This window comes from Rhinolophus ferrumequinum, chromosome 5, assembly GCF_004115265.2.
Source record: "Rhinolophus ferrumequinum isolate MPI-CBG mRhiFer1 chromosome 5, mRhiFer1_v1.p, whole genome shotgun sequence".
In the NCBI taxonomy this organism is placed as follows: domain Eukaryota; kingdom Metazoa; phylum Chordata; class Mammalia; order Chiroptera; family Rhinolophidae; genus Rhinolophus; species Rhinolophus ferrumequinum.
Genome location: NC_046288.1, coordinates 82,936,196 through 82,952,042, shown reverse-complemented (window position 1 = coordinate 82,952,042; position 15,847 = coordinate 82,936,196). Strand labels below are relative to the sequence as shown.

The 15,847-nt window shown below is 53.7% G+C and overlaps 1 protein-coding gene across 3 annotated transcripts in view; it reads left to right on the top strand.

The window, feature by feature from the left end:
- The window catches only part of STX18 (syntaxin 18), a 107,557-nt gene that overhangs the window by 89,449 nt on the left and 2,261 nt on the right, over positions 1-15,847 (top strand). For 2 of the 3 annotated variants that reach the window (XM_033105596.1, XM_033105597.1), the window contains exons 7-10: positions 3,375-3,463; positions 12,154-12,212; positions 13,325-13,394; positions 15,421-15,501. In XM_033105596.1, the coding sequence (XP_032961487.1) occupies positions 3,375-3,463; positions 12,154-12,212; positions 13,325-13,394; positions 15,421-15,501 (299 nt within the window). The remainder of the gene's footprint in view (positions 1-3,374; positions 3,464-12,153; positions 12,213-13,324; positions 13,395-15,420; positions 15,502-15,847) is intronic. The other variant, XM_033105598.1, reaches the window with a different exon arrangement.

The following is a 15,847-nucleotide window of genomic DNA, read 5'->3' as shown; positions in this document are numbered from 1 at the left end:
AGAGGAGCCTTGTGAAAGGGTCCGAGAGGCTGGGTAACATGGCGGGGTGTGTGCTGCCTCTCCATCTGATTTATTCCCTGCATTTTACAAGGGAGGGAAGTCAGAATGCAGCCTGGTTTTGTAAACCTGTAAGATGCCAGAGGCCCTTCCCGTCCATGAAAACCACTTCAGTGGGGAAGGGCAAGAAGGCTGACATTTTGTGAGCCCCTCACCGTGCTGGGCATATGCTGGGGTGTCAGCAGATGCAGTCTTACTGAGGTGTTACTCTAATCATTTTGTGTGTAAGGAACAGCTGTTCAGAGCCAAACAAGAAAGGGGGGGCACTGGGATTGCAGGTGGGTCACTGTCTTTGTCGAGCCTGAGCCCATCCCCCCAGTGGCTGCCTGCCTCCCAGAGGCCCTGCACAACTCCTCTCTCCACTGGTCCCTAACGAGGGAGAACCCAACGTTACCCATGAAGTAATGGGGCTCTGCCTTTCCTAAGACGTCGAGATAGCATATCTAAATTCACCCGTGCCATATAAAGCACATCCATCCATCCGTCCATCCAAGAAATATCATTAGGACTGATGAGCGTGGGGAGAAGCCAGTGTGGATCTTGGCCCAGCTGAGAGTAAGTCTGGGGAGAGATCTGGCCAGTCTACCCTTGCTGGGCCTGAGCTCACACTGCATGCAGGGGACACGGCAGTGGATAGAAAACGCACTACCTGCAGCCTGGTGGGGAAACATGTTAGTGGGATAGTTACATAAGTGGGTGTGCAATCCCTGTGTGCTGTGAAAGACAGGGCCTGGTGCTAGGAAAGATTCGGCCTGCCGGAGAGCTGGGAGACCTGCACGTTTCAGTATACCCAAGAAAAATACACAGATGGCCGTGAGCACATGAAGAGATGCTCAGCTCATAAGAAATCAGGGAAATGCAAGTACAAACTGTGATGCGATCCTGCTGCACAGCCGCTAGGGTAGGCAGGAAGAAAAAGGCAGGTAACAACACGTGCTGGCGAGGATGTGGGGAGATCAGAGCCCTCACACAGGTAAGAGCTGTCCAGGTAAGGACCGGCCAGTGCAAAGGCCTGGGAGGGGGAGATGAGCTTGGCAGACTCAGACACACGTGCACACACCCCCACACACAAGAGGAGGTGCGCGTGAGAGTGGCGTAAGAAGAGACCGGAGGTGCAGGCAGAGCCTGATCCTACAGGGCTTTATAGGCTGTGGTCAAGGCTTGGCTTTGATTCTGCGTGTAGTGAGAAGCCCCTGGAAGTTTTTAAGCGGAGAGTGACAAGGTCTGGTTCTCTGACTGCTGTGTGGAGTTGGAGGGGAGTGAGGAAAAGTGGAAGCAGGTGGACTTGTCAGGCATCTGTCGCAGTGAGTGGCCCAGACCAGGACAACCGCTTCTGTCATTAGGGACACAGCGGGGGGGATGGAGGGAAGCGCTCAAAGCCCAGCCATAGCCACAGCCTCCATGGAGGTGGTGAGAGGTGCGGGACTGAGGGCAACCAAGGCTGACTTCCAGGTTTGGGGCGTGTGCAGCTGGGTGGGCTGAGATGAGGACGGCGGAAGGAAGATTGGGTCTGGCAGCAGGGCTGGCGGAGCAGGCAGTGAATGGAACCAAAATGCTGGTCTACATGTGTGAGGTTTCAGGCGCCTGCTGGCTGTCCAGGCGGAAACAGTGGGTCAGTTGTGGGCGTGAGCCTAGGGCTCGGGGCAGACCTCAGGGCTGGAGACGGTTGGGAGTCGTGGGAGAGCAGCCATTGGGAGCCATGGGCCTGCAGCGTCGCTAAGGAGTGCATGGGGGCGAGGGGAGACGCCGGCGCCCATCCGACTTCCTGTTGCGACCCGGTTGCTGGGCCTTGACAGGTCACCTCTATCAGACCTCGAGGTTGGTGGGGTCCAGCAGGAGACAGGGCTCTAGCGGGGGAGGAGCGAAAGTGCAGAGGCGCTTACCTGAAGAGTGTCCTGACGGAAACTGCATCCATCCCTAAAGCTGGTCTAGCCTGTCTTCTGTAAAGTGGCTTTATATATAAATTATACATTACTTTTATTTGTGTGCATGTTTATTATATAAAAATTATAGACACATGTCTTGTAAATATGAAAACAATTCTGGCATAAACAGCCATACAGCCATCTTTTTGAAAACTTGGGACAAGGTCACAGAGCTTCTCGTGACGATGTATCCCAGATAAGCATACCCTGTACACACCGTCTGCCTGACCCCCTAATTGGTGTTATCAGGTGTTCTTTTCCCTTAGCCTGAGAACAAAAGCTCTGGGCTTTTGCCCATCTCGAAGGGCTGAGATCGGCTGTGGGAAATTTACCGAGTCAGAGGAAGAAGACAAAGCAAATTGGCCTTTGGGTACTCGAGCCCCCCACACACACACAAGCCCAGAGGCACCGCTGAGACCCCGACACAAAGTCACCTTTACGAGCTGAGACCACATTGCCATCTCCACTCCCCTGCCCCCACCTACACAGTCCTGGGTGGCACGGCCCTTTCTAGGAGCCTGTGCCATGGGTATGCGTCTGGATAAGCCGTCACGTGGTTATGTGACCATGGCCAAAAAGTTGTCCAGATTAAAATGTTCGTACACCGCCAGCCAGGTGTCTCTGCGAGAGCACCCCACACGAACACAGCACGGCCAGGCACAACGTCCCATCATGCCAGTAAAAAGCCAAAAGAACCGGAGGCTACATAACGAATAGTGTGTCCTTACAGTGGAACAGGATGCAGCGAGGTGCTCTGTGTGGCCCGCCCAGCACAGGGTGAGCTCCGAGCTAGTTAAGCCATAAAAGCAAGTTTTAGAACAGTGTTACCCCTGAAATCCTTGAGTATAACAAACCACACACAGAGCTATGTATCATGTCTGGGGTGGGGTGAAGGGAAGCAGGTGCTTGGCTGGAGTCCGTGAGGTACAGCAGTAACATGGTTACTTCCGGGAGAGCGATTGGAGTAGGGAGCAGTATTTTCTGTATCGTTCACATACGTGTAACTTGTCTTTACAATGAAAATACGCATGTATTTTGCAATCTTCACAAAATCGGGGAGGGTGTATGTGGGTGTGTTATCCGAGGTAAAATACATGTGAAGGCTGGTCCTGAAGCACGTCCATTGGTTTGCAACCACTGCTGAAATCACTACAGTACTGAGAGTGTGCACAGGTCCCCTCCCACTACACGCGCACACGTATGTGCACATAAATGTACACACATGCACACACTGGTCTTCGCATGTAGAAGAATCGTGCTGCCATCCCTGAGTACTGGCCAACAGATAAAATAGTCGAATGCAGACAAAGCTGTGAGAGCTTCGTGTTTATCACGCCCTAAAATGAGTGTTTTGCCTTCTGTTGATTGATTCATTGATTTTTCTTTCAACAGAAAAGATTCCGGCTGAGGCACACCCGGAATTGGGAACCTGGGGGGATGGCAGAGTTGAAGATGAACTGTCCCCCGAAGAGATACAGATGGTAAGGTTATCGTCTCTCTACTCGTTTATTTGTAACTCGTTTTAGTGAGAATGTGTCACTGAGTCGGGAGTCGTCCTAAATGAGTGCCCTGGCCCTGATTTTCATACCGAGTTTTTAAAATTATAGATAAATATTTTAGATATGATTGTCCCACCAGATTTCCTAATTCTTGGTGTGCTTTTCATGTATTTTAATTTGCAGCAGCATAATTAAAGAAGAAATTGCATGGGAATGATTTATTAATATTAGGTATCTTTTTAGCGGCAGTAAAATGTATTCTAGACTAAATGGTTTTATAATTGCTGCGCTGGTGCTTTTTGCTTGAATTGCTGGTGTTATGGTGATGTGAAGAGTGCGTACATAAGGACTGAAAAATGCAGAGTAACGCCTGAACTGCTACTCGCACCTCCTGTTAGCTACCTGTCCCTAGTTGCCAGGTGCTGTGGTCCATCATCTCCAGGTGAGTTTCAAAAGGAAACTGCTAGGTTTGGCAGGAGCCCCTGCCGGCTCCTTCAGGGCAGTATCTGTGCAGCTTGTCTAGATATGGGCCTGTCACAGTGGCTGGGGACAGACGTTTCCTAGAACTGCTCTTGCATGACACTGTCCTTTACCTGTAGAGCTGAGAAACTGGCTCCCACACAGCTTTCTGGGGGACTGGACCCAACCAGTGACACCTTGAATTTGCAGCAGTTCACAGGAGACAAAACTTTTTCATGCTCATTTTCTCCACGGTACTCCTCTAATCACACTACGAGGTGGTGGGGCGTTACCATCTTTTGTAACGTTGGCAGACAGTACAGCGTCATGCCCAAGGTCCCATAGTTGGTAAGAGGCAGAACTTCCTGATAATCAGTTGGTGGATTTCCAGCCCCGTCTCATGATCAGGAACGTCAGAGGTAGACAGCCTTGAGCCAGGGCTCAGCCGACTGAGAAAGGGATCCAGTGTTCTCCCCGCTGTGAGCCTCACAGACCAAGGACTCTTTCTCTTCACCGTGGTCTTCATGTCTTGGAGGAATCACATGTTAGTCCTCAGACACGCCCTCCCTGGCCACCCACGCTGAAGTGGTGCCCAGCCATGCTGACCCGTGCCCCACCTTCCATCATCCCTCCACAGTTACACAAGTGCCATGAGTGTGGGGACTTTTCTGTTCCCATCGCCGAATTCCCAGAGCCTAGAACAGTGTCGGTTACTGTTTGTTGAATGGATGAGTGACTTGGATGAGTATAATATAAAAGCTGTAGGTTGTTTTAAGTGGGAAAGCAGGATCATCCAGTAGGAACTACTGGAATATTCTATCTAGTTTTAAGTTACTACTATTATTATTTGTACTTGTGAATGCCTCCTTTATGCCAAGCCTTTTATATGTCGTCTCGTGTAATCTTCATAACAATCCAGTGAAGTAGCAATTATCTCTCTTAGGCAGTTTAAGAAAACAAGGCACAAAACCTCCAAAGCCCTCCCTAGGTTCCCAAGGTCACAGAGCCAGACTGTAGAGCAACTGAGCCACGCTCTGCCCTAAGCCCTGGCTCCAATCCTGTGCTTTGTCACCGTATCACAGCTCACATGAGTCTCCGGTGGGATCTGGTGGTCAGGGTGAGTGTAGCCTGCCCAGGAGCTATGTGGCAAACTGGTGTGGGCAGCCTGGCAGAGGAGTCAGCCAGCCACTCGGGACCCATGGAGTGGTACTGCCCGCAGGTCTGCAGGCCAGGCCCTGCAGGGGTGGCTGGGGGCTGCCAAAGGCAGAGAATTGGCTCCATTCCTCTTCCTCTCCAGACTTCCTGTTTCTACTCCCAGCCACCTCACAGTGGGGCTCACCCCTGAGTGAGCTGACCCATGGGTGCACGCATCAGGGCACCAGCACACAGTGGGCGCTTGTAATTGTGTTCCCTTGGCCTTTCTTTTTCTGAGTGACAGAGTAGCAAAGTGGCAAAGGCGAGCTGTGCCCTGCATAGGGTGAGGAGACTGGGCAGTGCCTGGGCTCCTGGGTCATAGTTGCGTGTGTGCAGGGGAGGGTTGTGGTACCTGCTGCCCCTGCAGCAGGCTCAAAGGTCACATGGGCTGGCAGCTGCCACTCAATTGAGTTTCATATTTTATACAGTTTGGTTTCACAAATCTTTATCCACCCAGATGAGTGGTGTCTCCTTTAAAATCTGCCCCTTAGAAACTCGAAACTGATTCCAAACTATTAGCCTGACTTTCCTAGGACTTGCTTTGGAGGGCAGGGAGAGGCTCCCTCAGAGCCTGTGGTACGATCTTTGGAATAATGAGCAGAGCTAGCTTTGTCTTTTGTAGACAAGAATGATCTTGAGCTCAGGAAGTACCTCGGACGCCTTGGAGTGGCCTGCCAGGCCCCGCCTCCCTGCCGGCTCCTCCCCTGTTCCAGAATGCACTTCTGACGTTGAGCCCATGCTCAGTGCATGGCAGATCCAGCAGGCGGGGCCCAGAGGGCAGCTGGAGGAGACTGCAGTCTGGGCTCCAGGTGGCTGCCACCGTCCGTCCAGTAGGGAGATGGCGAGGGCTTGGCCAGAGAGCAGCAGTGCAGGCAGAGATGGGAACTGTGCTGGGGCAGCAGACTGGCCGTGTGGTCACTGGAGGGCAGGAGGCTGTGTGGAAAGTGTGAGGAAAAAGTCTGGAGCTGTCACTCGGCTAAACAGGGCGCTGGGAGTCAGAAGGGAGGCAGACAGACGGGCAGGCTGGGGCGGTCCAGCAGGGGACGAATTTCACTGGACAGGTGTGAGTCTCAGGCGCCCGGGGGACATCTGTGGAGGTGTCTGGTGGGCACTGGGATCTGGGGTTCCGGCTGGAGATGCGAATGTGGGAGACGTCTTACTGCTGGCCTTTGAAACAGTGTGGACAGGGGAGAGAAGAGAGGGACCAAGGACATCACCCTGGGACACTCCACTGGAGGGCAGGCCGAGACGGAGAGGCCAACATATGGAGCAGAGAGCAGTTAGAGCATGCTCCTTCTTGTAGACAGATGACGGCAGAAGATTCCTAAAATCTCATCATTTTTCAATTTATACAAAATAATTTTGTAATGAAAACGATGAGTCATGTTCCCCCAAATAAGGAAACACGGCCACATGTCTGTGTGGGAGATAAAAATGTGTCTAGCACAGTCTCTTCATTAGGAATGAATGCATGTGTGTTTAGGCAGAATTTACTTTTATTTGGGACTCTTTATAACACACTGCACTGCTCTTTACAAAGGAAACAGCTAGAATAATAACAGTTTGCCTTTCTCCTGCAGGCAGTGGTGAGCCGCAGGGCTTTGTTTACCTCTGCAGACGTGTGGCCTAGAAGCCTCTGCGTGGGTGTGTGGAGGGTGGACCAGAGAGGAAGGCTGGCGCGAGTGCATCTGTGACCAGCTGATGTGGGGTCCCAGGAGAGGAGGTGACGGGACATGGGCTCTGTGAGGAGGCAAAGTTGGTTATGAGTCCTCTTTGTGTCACTTACTGCCTGTATAATTTGGGGCAAGAAAATTAGCCTCACTGAGCTTGAATTTGGTAACAACCCACAGAACTGTTGGGAGCGCAGGAAAGTGTGGACAGGCACCCGGCGGCCGCTCACCAAATCCTGGCCCCTCCCCTGGACACACTGTGGCCCGTGCATGTCCTGCCGCTGTCGCTGCACACTCCCGGATGTGGCTTAGCTAATGCCGGTGACAAATACCCGGCCGTCTCCTCAGGCTCTCCCTCCCATAATGACTGTTGATTGCTGCACGTCATGTCATCGCACTGTGCTGTCCTAACTGAGTCACCGTCTGAGAGCACATCAGTGGCCGTCCCCACGTGACGGCGTCGCGCCCGTTGTTTCGGCCTTGCTGTGTCAGTGACTAAAGTGGTCAGGACCACCAAGACCTCCCTCATTTTCATTGTGTTACTGCAAGTAGGTTGGGCAAAAGGGCTGCACTGTTCAGTACTTTTATGACAAGCTGTTGAACGTTCAGTTAACTTCTTTCTTAATTGGGAGTAATAGCCAAGCACCACCACATGGTATAGTCTGACTAATCCGAACCTTATATTAAAAAACCTAACTCTGAAAATGAAGAGAAAGAAATACTACACTGTTGGTATTAAATTGGAAAGTGTTGTAGCAAATTGTGGTCATAATTCATAATCACTGTTTTGGAAGTTTTCCTCGGGGTAAAATAACGAATTAAGCCCTATAATGGCAATTTAATTCATTATTTCACCCATAGGAGCAGTTGTTACAGGCTCCAAAATGGCTGCAGAGTATTCTATGATTTCCACGATAAATTTCCGTTTATAACCCAGGATGCAGGTATCGCGATGCCACCGAGTAATCTAAGCAGACGTTCTGTGATCAGGCTGGGCGACCACATCGTTTCCAATTGGGACAAAAGGCCTCCTTTCTAAGCCCACGTGCATGTTACTTGCCTCCAGCGAAACCACCTGCATTTATTGACGTGTTCCTTGGGATCATTTTTAAGGACTTGAATGTGACTTCTGTTCTTAAATATGCATGAAAGGTGTCCTTAGCCTTTGTCCCTGAGGTGGCCCTGGAAGCACCAGATGGCTGGCTGGCAGGGCTTGCCGTCCGTGGCCACCACTAGCTCACGCACTGAGAACGCAAGAATTGATAGAATCCGGGGGCCACACAGGCGAGAGCTGGAGTCTAGAACCTGGGGAGGGTCCAGGTTCACAGGCGGGGCTCAAGGTCAGGGTCACAGAGCCCCGAGTGTGAAAGTGTTCGGCGCAGAACTAGCACGTGTGGAAGAGCCCAGAGAGGGCCTGGGCTGGGGGCTTCTAAGCAGGGGCAGCAGGCTTTCTAGGGCAGCCCCGTGGCCACCTGCCCCATGGGTTCCTGCCCCAGGGGTTTCCAGATTTCTGGTTCATTAGCTGCTCTTGGCCCCTTGCAATGCGAATACTTCTTCTGGCCTCATTTTCAAATCCAAGGAGTGATTTCCTTTTTAAAGCTGTGGTAAAAAGGATCAGGTTAGAAAAGGATTTCTGTAACAGAGTATTTGCAATGTGGATTTGTATCCTTCACACCAGATTGTAAACCCTTTTGTGGGGGCCCTATTTGAAAGTCTCACTGACTTTAAGTGGAATAAGGCAGTTAACTAACTAACATTGCCTAACACACGTAACACCGTGTGCCAGGTACCGCGCTGAGCACCTGAGTGGCTGTTAGTTTAAGCCACCCCAGGGCTGGGGACTGTTCCGGCCCCAGTTGCAGAGAGCTCCCAGGTGCTGGACTCATGAACATGATGCCCGCCGCTTTGGCTGGGGCATCCATCTGCGCTGAGGGAAAGTGCTGTCCTTTTGATGTGAGGCCTACAGAGCAGAGTGGGCCGTGGGAGGGAGCCCAGAACAGCAGCCGGCTGCTGTCATGCCTGTGGGGCCTGCTTGCCCGCCTTACCCTTCTTCTAGCCTCTCTGCCCCTTTTTCAATGACTGACGCGGATGGATGAAGTGTTTCATAGCCTGGGGCAGGTTTGCCTTCCCGCCACGTCCCTCTGTCCCTGGTGCTGGCCGTGGATGCCACACCTCTCGCTCAGCATCGCACCTTGTGACGATCCCGGTCTGTGTAGGGATGGACACCAGCAGCCGCAGCTGCCAGTGAGACCTAGCAGATGACGCTGTGTGCGCATTTCTTATGACAGAGAAGGAAGGGGACTTCAAAGCATTTAACGATTCATTTGGGTATCTGGAATCAGGCTCCCAGAGTAAATAATAGCAATTAACATTTAGTAATCGCCGACTGTGTGCTGTGCGCTTAAATAAGCTACTTACGTGTATTATTACATCTCTTACTCCTAACAATGCTATTAAGTACTAGCCCCGTTTTAGTGATGAAGACAGAGGCACAGAGAGGTTAAGTTACCCACCCAAAGTCACACAGCTTAGACGGTGAAGGAGCCATCCCTCCCACCCTCAGGATCAGGCAGGAAAGGACAAGAGTCACCACATCAGTTCACAAAGAGAAACCAACAGGCCACATAGACCAATGACTTGTCCAGGGTCACCCAGGGAGTCCCCACGAGGCCCCTGCATAGCCACCACCTACCCCAGCCACCTGCCATTTGTTTGGCTGCTCCCTGTCTCACTCTGCAGAGGAGAGACGACGTGTAAAGGTTTGCCTTAGAGATCAGAAGTCATCTGAAGGCCGTCACCTAACCTGCTGCCTTGCCCTTGGCTGTGGGGGACAGATTTTTTTTTTTAAAGACTTTATTGGGGAAGGGGAACAGGACTTTATTGGGAACAGTGTGTACTTCCAGGATTTTTTTTTTTCCAAGTCAAGTTGTTGTCCTTTCAGTCTTAGTTGTGGAGGGAGCAACTCAGCTCCAGGTCCAGTTGCCATTTTCTAGTTGCAGGGGGCACAGCCCACCATCCCTTGCGGGAGTCGAACTGGCAACCTTGTGGTTGAGAGGACGCACTCCAACCAGCTGAGCCATCCGGGAGCTCAGCGGCAGCTCAGCTCAAGGTGCCGTGTTCAATCGTAGTTGCAGGGGGCGGAGCTCACCATCCCTTGCAGGACTCGAGGAATCGAACTGGCAACCTTGTGGTTGAGAGCCCATTGGCCTATGTGGGAATCGAACCGGCAGCCTTCGGAGTTAAGAGCATGGAGCTCCAACTGCCTGAGCCACCGGCCCGCCAGGTTTTGTCTTTAATCCTCAGTCTCATTGTAACCCCTGCCCGGAGCGGAGGGAGGGCCTCTGGGTTAGCCTCCTGGCCCCTGGCCAGCCTCTCCTCCGTCCTTAGCACTGCTCGGTCCCTAGAGGCATTTGTTTCTCCCACTTCCTCCAGGGCCCCCGTACTTCTCAGGTGGCACCAGGAACACGGCTTGAAGGAAATCTGAGCCTGTGAGCCCGGCCTGGTGCTGCTCACCTGAGGCCCTCGAGTAACAATTACTGAGAGGCCTAAAAGGAAGTGCAGCATGAGGCCACATGCCCTCAAGTTGTGGAGGAAACAAAAGAGCTTTGTTCCCAAGGAAGATTCCAGTCATAAAGCAGCTCAAACCCCTGGTTAATTTTGTCCAGCAATAGTTTCAAGGCATAAAAGGACTGTGGATTTAAAGGGGCAGGGCCCTATTTTGTCATTGGAAAAACTCAAAATGCCCCCTGCCAAAAAAAACAAACAAAAACACCTGAGTAGTTCCTGAGAGGGTTAGCCAGGGTAAATTAGCACCTACCTGCTGAAGTAATTATATTTTTCCTTAAATACTAGACTCTGAAGTACGGGTTGAGTTGACATTTAACAGAGCTGATACTTGCAGACTCAGAAGTGAAATCTTATTCTCTTACTAGCCTTTCTGACCCCTAATTAGAAGGGCCATGCAGCGCTGTGGCAGCAGCCCCGAGGCAGCCTGCTGGGGCCGAGGTGGCACTCAGGGCACTGCCCCAGCTCTGCCGCCCTTCCGGAAGCTCTGCCACCCCACCGCTTTCTGACCCAGGAGGTCTGAGGTGGAGCGGAGGCCTCTGTGTTTTGTGGAGCAGCCAGGACTGAAGTGCCATGTGCTCCCTGTGTGGGACTCAGGGTCCAGAGAAGACAGACTACCCCGCCCAGAAGAGAGGACAGGTGTGAGCGTGCGTGATGGAGTCAGGTGCCGCGGAGCGTTCAGAGAGGGGCTGACAGACAGTGACTGAATCTGCCCTCATGGCCTCCTCACTAAGGTGCCCATGCTGAGGGCGGGGACCAGGGGCGTTCCCCAGCCAGGGCTAAGTCCATGCCAGGCCGAGAGCCAGCCTGTGCAGGGGGGAGGCGGGCAGCGGCCAGGGCACGGACAACACCGTACCTCAGACCTGAGCTACAGGGCGGAGGCACAGGGCCAGCATGGACAGTGTGGCATGACTCGCATTGTACATCACTCTGCCCAAGGAGCGGAAGACATGTGGGAGGAGAGACAGAGGACAGAACTCAGACGATAGGGAAGGAATGAACACAGCCAGTGTGCCAGGTAAAACTGGCAGACAGGACGGGAGGGCGCCAGCCTGACGTGCCTGGAGGAGAGGGGCTGGAGGGAGATGAGAAGAGGCCCTGCCCAGGGAAGTGACGCCTCCCTGAGCCCCCAGAAGAGGGCTGAGGGTGGGCAGGGCCGTGCAGGGGTGAAATGGGCCAGGTGGTCCTCCCGAGTTCCGGAACCGTGTCCGTCCCCATTGGTGCTTTACTCAGCGAGTGACCAGATCTTGAGACGGACTGCGAAGCCGCTGGACAGCAAGGACTTGCTTCTTTGTTCCCCCTGCCCCAGTGCCTGGCACGGGGAATGCCTCAGAACATCTCTGTGGGCGCAACTACAGCTGTCATAGGTGTGAGAGAAAGGATGTGTGTGAGGCTTTCTGTATCAGAGGCAGAGAGCAAGGCCCGCGGGAGCCCGGAGGAGGGTGTGGGCAGGGTAACGAGGCCCCTCTCTCTAAGGCTCCGCTGTACTGACCCGTCACCCTCCTCTGCATTCTCACAATCGTGGCCCACAAAGCCGGCTTGCACATTTGGAGCTCAAGCCCCAGGCAGCCCAGCTTTTAGGTGTGTTTTTATTTTCTTCCTAAAGTGGGGATGTGTTCGCGCTTAGTGCTCAGGGTCTTCCGGCAATGCCATGTCACCCCACTCGTGGAGGACGGACCAGAGGTTTCTGGACAGGCACCTTGCTGGACGCTTGCCTTTGCCTGCGTTGCTTTTCAGACTTGAGTTCAGTGTGATGTCATCCTTACTGTGTTTGTTTCCTCGCAGTTTGAGCAAGAAAACCAGCGCCTGATTGGTGAGATGAACAGCCTGTTTGATGAAGTGAGGTATGTGCAGTCCCTTTGTGAGCTGTAGCCTGGTTTATAACTTTTCCGAAACTGGGGACTTGCTTCATTCACTTTGGTGCCCAGGCATCCACATACGGCTGTTGGGCCAAATGCAGCCCCCACTGAGACATTGCGGGGGGCAGGGAAGCTGGCCGGATCACTAACCCCCTCCACCTGGGGCCTGTGGGTGGACACCTCCACCTGCTGCTCCCAGGCTCCCATGTGCCACACCACTCAGGGCCAGTGAGTGACTGCAGGTCGCACCCAGTATAATTAGCACCACCACTTGGGGGGCTGTTCACATTTAATTCCTCTACGGTGAAATGGGGGGGGCCTTGTGAAGGATGCTGCCTCCTGCAAATGGCTCCACTGGGGTCTCTCTGCTCCCTCGGCAACACACAAGGCAAGTGGCCATGGTCACACGCACGGGTACGAGCGCTGGCCCTGCGGTGGCGCACTCGGGGGCCTCTTTCCTGGGAGTGTCTGGAGCAGACCAGCAGGAAGGCCCGGAACCCCTGTGCATTGTGGGTGCGTCCCCAGTGAAGTGAGTCCTGCCGCTGCCCTGAGTGCAGGAGTCTCCCTCGGACAGCCGCCCGGCTCCTCCCTGGCCCTGCCCTCAGGTGGTCTCCTCGTCCTCCCTGAGAGAGCTCTGTCCCATATGCTCACCTCCCTCTTGTTGCCACATTTCCTCGCCTGTCCCTCACCTAGTCTGAGAAGCGTCTCGGTGCCCCGACACAGCTGGGAACACGCCTGCTTCTCCTGGGCTGGGAGCTCGGCTCTGCCCACAGCCTCCTGCCACTTGTATCACTGCTCATGCTGGAATCGCAGTTGTTTTCAGCCTCCCTTTCTAGGCACCCACCACCCCGGCCGCCCTCAGGCTCACCCATGCTGCCCCGACACGGAAAACTCCTGCACTCAGTGGCTAGACGCAGATGTATTTTCAAACACAGAGGACTTTTTTCCCTTCCTCTCTCACAGATGACATGCTGTCCTCTCCCTTTCATGCCTTCACTTAGAGACAGTTTCTTTAGACATGTGACAGTCCTGTTAAGATTACCATTAGTACCAAGTACTAATGATTACTATGTAATCTGTTTTGTTTTTTTATGAAGGCAAATTGAAGGGAAAGTGGTTGAAATTTCTAGACTCCAAGAGATATTCACAGAGAAGGTTTTACAACAGGTAAGGAAAAAAATGTTTTACGTTTTAGCTTTAAAAAGGACTGTACTAAGATGTCAGGACATTTCTCCTGATGTCTGCAGCTGTGCCCAGGCCTGGCGCTGTCGGCCAGTGTGCATCTGGAGAGCTTCTGGGGGAAGCCTCACCCCTGGGGCGGCCTCTGCGTTGGGGGGGGCAGCTCTGCACATGGCCCCGCGGCCGACACGGAGGAGGGACGCGTAGATCCCAGCTCCTGCAGGCCTCAGCACGCTCGCTGGGCGGCCGCCCAGCCTCAGGTGCCCATCTGTGTGGAGTGGCCCTGGCGGGCTGCGGGGTCGTCGCTGATGACCACACACAGAAAGCGCCAGGCTGGTGCCTGATGGGGCGGGGCCTCTCCTCAGTGCTCACAGGAGCTCACACTCCGCCCTCGCACGACGCCCGCTCCCTGCCACCTACTGTAGCGTCCTCAGGAACGCCACTGTTCTCCTAAGTGGGTTTGCAGTTCTAAAATTCTTCCAGCCAGTAATTGGCAAGTCTTTATAGGCCTGATCAATTCCCCTTTTGTTTTTAGCCTCCACAGACTGTGGAAGGGTTTGAAAGACAAACTCACTTTTCTGCGCTGTGTTAAACTGGGCTAGTTGGCTTTACGCCACGCACTAAACTCCTTGTGAACCACACAGCCAAGGGCAGTCACTGTAGATCAGGTGTGTAAAGCCCAACAGCTGTTTGGAAGTTCAGGTTCAAAAGAGTTGCCTTTCTTAACAGCGCGTGGAAGGGGCTGTTCTAGTAGGTGTTCCGCTTAGCCTTCACTTAGAAGCCTGGTGGCCCTGAGGTCCACCTGATGCCCAGGACACTTCAGGTACTGCCTCCCTCAGAGCACACGACTTGTTTCTAGAAGCAGCCAAGTTCGGTGGAACACTCAGGCGCCAGTGGAGCCTGACAGACCAGCTCCCATCAGTGTCCGACCGGGCTCGCCATCACCCATCATGTGACTTGGGGCTCTCCAGGGCCCCGTCCCTTCTGCAAAATGGGCCGATGTCCCCGCCTCACTTAGAGCTAGTGACAGGGAAGTGCCTGACAGACGCCTGGCACGCCGCGGGCGCTCAGTATGTGTGAGCTGTTACTTCTAGCTGTGGCTGTGACAGGCCCGGATGTTTTCCTGGCACAGCCGGGAGCCGCTGGCAAAGGGAAGCCCAGCACCGTGTGTCGTGGGTGCCGTGAAATGCTCGGAGGTCCTGGTTGCCAGAGCAGTGACAGTCATTTTACTTTTCCGACCTGGCTGGTGCTCCTACACTCGGCCTAGCTCCCACGGAGCACCGAGGGCCGTCAACAGTTGATTATCTAAAACCTCTCGGAGTGCACACTGCCCGCCCCCACCCCCACACCTAAAGGAAATGGGGGAGACACCACCGCTGCTGAGACCGGCCTGGCGTTGTCACTGCCTATGCAATGGTGGGCGCTTACTAGCCAGATGTTGTGTGTGTAAGAGCAGGATCCCCTATTTCTTAAGCTTTCCAAGTGTTAGGAATTTTCTGCAAACATTCTGCATCCCATTTTGATATTGTTAGCCTTTTTTTTTAGAGATACAGTGGCGAAACAGCACTTTGTTGAAGCCAGCGTTTGTGTGTTTGAAAGCACATACATTTCAATCTTACGTCTCTGGACTTCATAAAAGAGAGATGAGACTGAGTGGAAGCCCCTGGCGTGTGGTGGCTGCTCTGTCATTGGCAGCCCTTAGGTGTTTGTCCCTCACTGTCCTGCGAGTGGCACAGGAGAGGTGGCAGGTCGGGGCCCAGGCACTGGGGTCCACTCCCAGTCCTGGCACTGGGTCGCTGTGTGACTTTGGGCAAGTTATTAACCTTCTCTGAGCCTTAAGTTTCCCGTTTGTAAAATGAGGGTGTTGCCTCCCTGTCGGGGTGCTGTGAAGATCCACAGGTTCCTGCGTGTAAAGGCCCAGCCCTTAGTAATCGCATCTGCTGTCTGTATCGTGATGTGCACTGGGGCAGGTGGGGGGCGGTGCTGGTGTTCATCTGCCCCCTTGTCTCCGCAGGAAGCCGAGATTGACAGCATTCACCAGTTAGTCGTAGGGGCAACTGAGAACATCAAGGAGGGCAATGAAGATATCAGAGAGGTAGGTGCTCGCGGGCCTGAGTCAGACTTGGCATTGAGCCCAGACAGGAGTGCCAGCCCGAGAGCCTTGCCGGGGCCGAGCCCGTGGGCTGGCCCCACACCGTGTGCTGCATGGTCACTCTCCCTCCCGCCAATCCCAGGGCCCCACTGCCCATTACCTCCAAAGCAGCGATCTGGGGTGTGGGGGTGCTCTTGGCAAGGGTCTGACCAGCTCCCGAAATCCAGGGGTGGGTGCCCCCTGGAGAAGCCCTGGCTGTGTACAGAGGCCACCAGCTGACTGCTGAGAGCACCTTGTCTCCTGAGTGTGGTCCTCTGGTTTGGGCTGACGGGGGCTGCTGCTGGGGACA